The 5,223-nt window shown below is 44.8% G+C and overlaps 1 protein-coding gene across 1 annotated transcript; it reads right to left on the bottom strand.

Moving 5' to 3' along the window:
- Positions 1–1,309: 1,309 nt before the first annotated feature.
- On the bottom strand, positions 1,310–2,370 carry LOC101943169 (olfactory receptor 51G2-like). Its single transcript, XM_005311435.4, has one exon. It carries the CDS (start codon positions 2,243–2,245, stop codon positions 1,310–1,312), a length of 936 nt encoding a protein of 311 aa, XP_005311492.3. The 5' UTR covers positions 2,246–2,370.
- Positions 2,371–5,223: the final 2,853 nt, after the last annotated feature.

Here is a 5,223-nt window from a genome sequence, read left to right as displayed (position 1 = left end):
GCTCCAGCCCCCAGCCACATCAGAGCTAGACTGTGGTAAGAGCTGCTCTGGGACACCAGGCTACTATGGGAAGCCCTGGACTCACCACCTTTCCTGGATATTAAGTTCTGGAGTGTGGGGACATAGGCTGGTGGCTTCCCTTGGGTCCCCCAGTGAACTGCCCAGGGCAGATGGAGGGTTTGGGGCTCCTCAGAGTGACTCTAGATCCCTGGGCAACTCTCACCATGGCCCAGCTATGGCTTCTGGTCTGGAGAGGGTGCGGAGGCTTCACCAGTGAGGAGAACCAGGGGGTGGGGTCTTAGGGGAAGAGATGGGGCAGAGGGAGGGGGCCTCGTAGGAAGAAGAAGAGTAGTCGGTGGGGCCTTAAGGAGGAAGTAGAGAGGCAGTGGGGATGGTGCTCCTGCATGTGTCTCACTTTTGCCTTTTGAAAAGATGGTCACTCTACATTGAATGGGCTGGGCTGGGATTGGAGCTAGAGGTGCCTCTGCGGGGGGAGTTGAGGACCGTTTCCAACCAATTTCACTGCAGCACAAATGGATGGTGGGAAAAGGGAATCTGGGCCTGAGTCTCTTTCCAGGACTCGTGTGTGTCAGACCCTCACTCACACACGCAGCTCTGCTCTGCCTCAGTGAGGAGGGGGCTCAGCACGTGTGTGGTGTGCAGAGCCATCAATGGGGCCAGGGGGCTTGAATAGCTTCTTCTGGGTCTCCTCCATGAATCACGCATCGGACACGACTCAATCACTAGCACCCGGCTGAGGAGGTAGGGGAAGGATGGGTGACCGTTCCCTTTCAATAGCCCCTGTCCACAGCTGGTGCAGTGCTCATGGATCACGCCGCACCCAGAGGGTTTGGGAATCACCAGGACTGTGACTACAGAATAGCTCTGCAGCTTTTTTCATGCCCCATTGATATTTAACCAAAGACAACGGGACAGTGACAGGCCAGGTGTAATGGGAAACAACACCCACATCCCTTCTTTTTATTGAGTGTATCAACAGGAACTCTGAGATCAGAGAAGCCACCGATTCAGATGTTTATGGGCCAACATGCTACCAGTCACCACAAACACCGTCACTTTGTAAATTCTGCTGCTGCCTTGGTTTCTTTCTCCCAGTGCACTGTCCTCCCTCACCAGTCCCTGTCCCATTGCTCCAGGCCTTAGACCCTGTCTGAACTTCTCTCTACAGAGTTCAGAGTAGTAGTTCATGTCCTCTTGGATGTAAGGATGGAACAGGTGTCCCTCGCCAGGGCCCATCTTTTTCATCTCTCATATGACCAGCCCTGGAGCCAGCTGATGAACTGACCCCTCACTTTTTGAATGCCCTGATTATCCTCACACGAAGGTGTTTGCTTTTCAAGCTATATACAATTGGATTCATCATGGGCGGGACCAGCAGGTAGACGTAGCCCATGAGAATCTGAAGCAAGGGGGAAGAGCTATTCCCGAATCTCTGTACTATAGACAAGCCAATTCCTGGTGTGTAGAACAGGAGAACAGCACAGAGGTGGGAGACACAGGTGCTCAGTGCCCTGACACACTCTGCATAGGAGGCAATGCTCAGCACTGTTTTCAGAATCATCACGTAAGAGAGGAAGATGAGCAGCGAGTCCAACACCACTGTGAAGACTGTGACAAACAAGCCATAGATGCTGTTGACTCTGATATCCGAACAAGCCATCTTCATGACCTCTGTGTGCAGGCAGTAGGAACGGGAGATGACATTGGCTTGACAGTATTGGAACCGTTTCAGGAGAAAGGGCAGTGGGAATACTACAGCCACCCCTCTTAGCACAAACACGAACACCATCTTGGCTATTCTCGGCAGGGTTAAGATGGAAGCATATCTCAGTGGGTTAGAGATTGCGACGAAGCGGTCAAAGGCCATCAACAAGAGCACGGAGGATTCAATGTATGAAAGCGAGTGGATAAAGAACAACTGGGCAAAACAGGCATCGAGGCTGATCTCCCTAGCATTAAACAAGAATATGCCCAGTGTTGTTGGCATGGTGGCTATCGATAAGCCAAGATCTGTGACGGCCAGCATGGAAAGGAAAATGTACATGGGCTCATGGAGACTCGGATCTGTTTTTATAATGAACAGAATGACTGAATTTCCTACTACAGAAATAGCATACATTAAAAAGAAGGGGATAGAGATCCAGAAATAGACGTCTTCCTGACCAGGTATCCCAGTAAGAAGGAACACTGCAGAGCTGAATTTGGTGTCATTGACAGCTGACATACCGTACTGGGCAGGTCCGAGAAGTTTTCAACTTTCCTTCCTGAAAGGAAAAACAACAGGAGACTAGATGATATTTAACAAGACATCTTTCTACTCTCAGTGCAACTCTAGAGAGTCCCAGGAGCTCAAGGAAGATGAGCAAAAACTTAATCTTGGATTTACACTGCATATAAGAAGATAGGCATTCCCAGAGTGGATCAGACCTGCAGTCCATCTAGCCCATTATCCACTGGCCAGTTCCTGATGCTTCAGAGGAAACCAGATGAAGCCCTGCAAAAGAAAGCTATGAGATAACCTGCTCCCAGGGAATGTTTTCCCCTAACACCCACTATTTACACATATTTTGTTCTGTTAATCAGGAAGGTTTATAGTCTTTCCAAAACTTTTTAAAACAATCCTCACTAATGCAATTGGATTTTCTGGTTACCCATACAAACCCCATTGATATCTTGTAGCTGGGAGTTCTGCAGCCTACTTGAGCACTGTGTGATTTTATAATTGTGACCTTCCCGCAGACACCTTTTCTGGCCCTCCACTTCTGAGAGTAGCCCATTGTATCATGCAATGAGAAGTGCATGGTGAAATCTGTCATTGTACTTATCTGCTCTGCATTGAAGCTATTTATAAAAATGGTTAATTACCTTTTTATATATTTTTTATTTTCTCCACTCCCGAGAGTTCAAATTACGCCACTGCCTCTTTGCAGCACATGGGTAAAAAACTGACTTCTTCAGGTGCATCTGAAGAAGTGGGTTTTTTACCCATGAAAGCTTATGCCCAAATAAATCTGTTAGTGTTTAAGGTGCCATCGGGCTCCTCATTCTTTGAGTATGTGGAATACTTCTCAAATATTTTCTAAAGCAAAAGTCATTACATTTACACATCTGTACTTTAGTACATACATGTAAACCCATTCTTTCCCCTCACCTCTTCTTTCAGAGATGATTTCTCAGGTTCGAATGGGACTTAAAATGCAGCACCTGTCATCTGGATTTCTTCAGAACCTGAAAGGTTTGCAGGGTCTCAGCCCTCAATCAATCACTTATCTGCAAACAAAAGTCTAGTAGCTCCTCTGTCACTGGGTTAATAGCTGACTGGTTCTCCTCAGGTTCTGTTCTGTCAGTCTGTGGCCTGTATCCGGAGTGGTAACAGGCTTTGGGATCAGGATATGAAATATTCTTTCCATGGGCTCTCACTCTCTAATACAGTGGTTTTGAACCTTCTCTTATTTGGGGGACCCTAATACATTTTGAATAGAGGTAGACATATTCTGAAGATCCCCAGTGGCCCACAGACCACAGGTTGAAAACCACTACTAGTAGTAGTAGTACATAGTACACTAGTACATAGTAACCACAACACCTGTTATTCAGTCACAAATAGGGATTGCAGGAAGTACATTTCAAAGTCAAGGCACATGTGGAACTTCATTACCCACATGAAAATAACAGGAGTCCTTGTGGCACTTTAGAGACTAACACATTTATTTAACTAATGACTCCTCGTTGTTTTTGCTAATACCGACTAACACGGCTACCACTCTGAAACCTGTCACATGAAAATAATCTATTGCTCTCTGACTGTCTCTGTCGTATTCATAAAATCCGTACAACCCAGGAACGGCATTGGGACAGACTTGGAGCTGAGCTGCCATAACATGAATGTTTGCTGGATAGCTACATTGGGTTAACTATTGGAATGTTTATTTGCTGGATATATTGGGTTAAACAGTACGGCTCATCTTAGTTTAATAGCAGGCTGCTGGTAGAGAAGGAAGCAGGCAGAGAAAGAACAACTCAAGAAAAGCCATCTCTCAGTAAGTATGTCAGGGAGATTGAGAGACAACACTGGAGCTACAGCTGGGAAGAGCCTATTTCCAGGCTGGCCCCGTTACACAGCTTGTTTTGCCAGTGTTGGGAGTCTGTGCAGAGGTGGGGCAGCTGTTGATAAGAAGCTCTTCAGAGACCGCTGGGGAAGTGTCAAGGACTTTGGCCTATTTGGGTCCCCATCAGAGTGCGAGGGCTTGGGGTCAAAGATGTGCACAGACTGTTGTTTTAAAACGAGGGCTGTTGATTCATTGCAGTTAACTCATAAGAATTAATCCTGATAATCAGTTTTACTCACACTCTTAAACAATAATAGAATATCTACTGCAATTTATTAAATATTTAGGATAGTTTTCTACATTTTCAAATATATCGATTTCAATAAAAACAGAGAATACAAAGTGTACAGTGCTCACTTTACATTATTATTTTATTACAAATATTTGCACTGTAAAAAAGATAAACAGAATAAATAATATTTTTCCATTACCACTTTATCGTGGACGTGCAACTTACAAACGTAGATTATTTTTGTTATATAACTGCAGTCAAAAGCAAAACAATGTAAAACATTACAGCCTACAAGTTCACTCAGTCCTATGTCTTGTTCAGCCCATCACTAAGAGAAAGAAGTTTGTTTACATTTACAGGAAATAATGCTCCTTCTTCTTATTTACAATGTCACCTGAAAGCGAGAACAAGTGTTTGCATGGCATTGCTGTAGCCGGCATTGCAAGATATTTACTTGCCAGGTATGCTAAATATTTCTGTTCTTTGACACCGTTCGAGAGGACATGCTTCCATGCTGATGAGGCTTGTTAAAAAAATAATGTGTTAATTACATTTCTGACTGAACTCCTTGGGGAAAAATTGTATGTCTCTCGCTCTGTTTAACCTGCATTCTGCCATATATTTTGTGTTATGGCAGTCTGAGATGATGACCCAGCACATGTTGTTCATTTTAAGAACACTTGCACTGAAGATTTGACAAAACACAAAGAAGGTACCAATGTGAGATTTCTAAAGATAGCTATAGCATTCGACCCCAGGTTTAAGAATCTGAAGTGCCTTCCAAACTGTGAGAGAGATGAAGTGTGGAGCATGCTGTCAGAAATCTTAAAAGAACAACACTCCACTGCAGAAACTACAGAA

This window comes from Chrysemys picta, chromosome 1, assembly GCF_011386835.1.
Source record: "Chrysemys picta bellii isolate R12L10 chromosome 1, ASM1138683v2, whole genome shotgun sequence".
Taxonomy (NCBI): domain Eukaryota; kingdom Metazoa; phylum Chordata; order Testudines; family Emydidae; genus Chrysemys; species Chrysemys picta.
The sequence above is the reverse complement of the archived record's forward strand: the minus strand, read 5'-3'. Positions and strand labels throughout refer to the sequence as shown.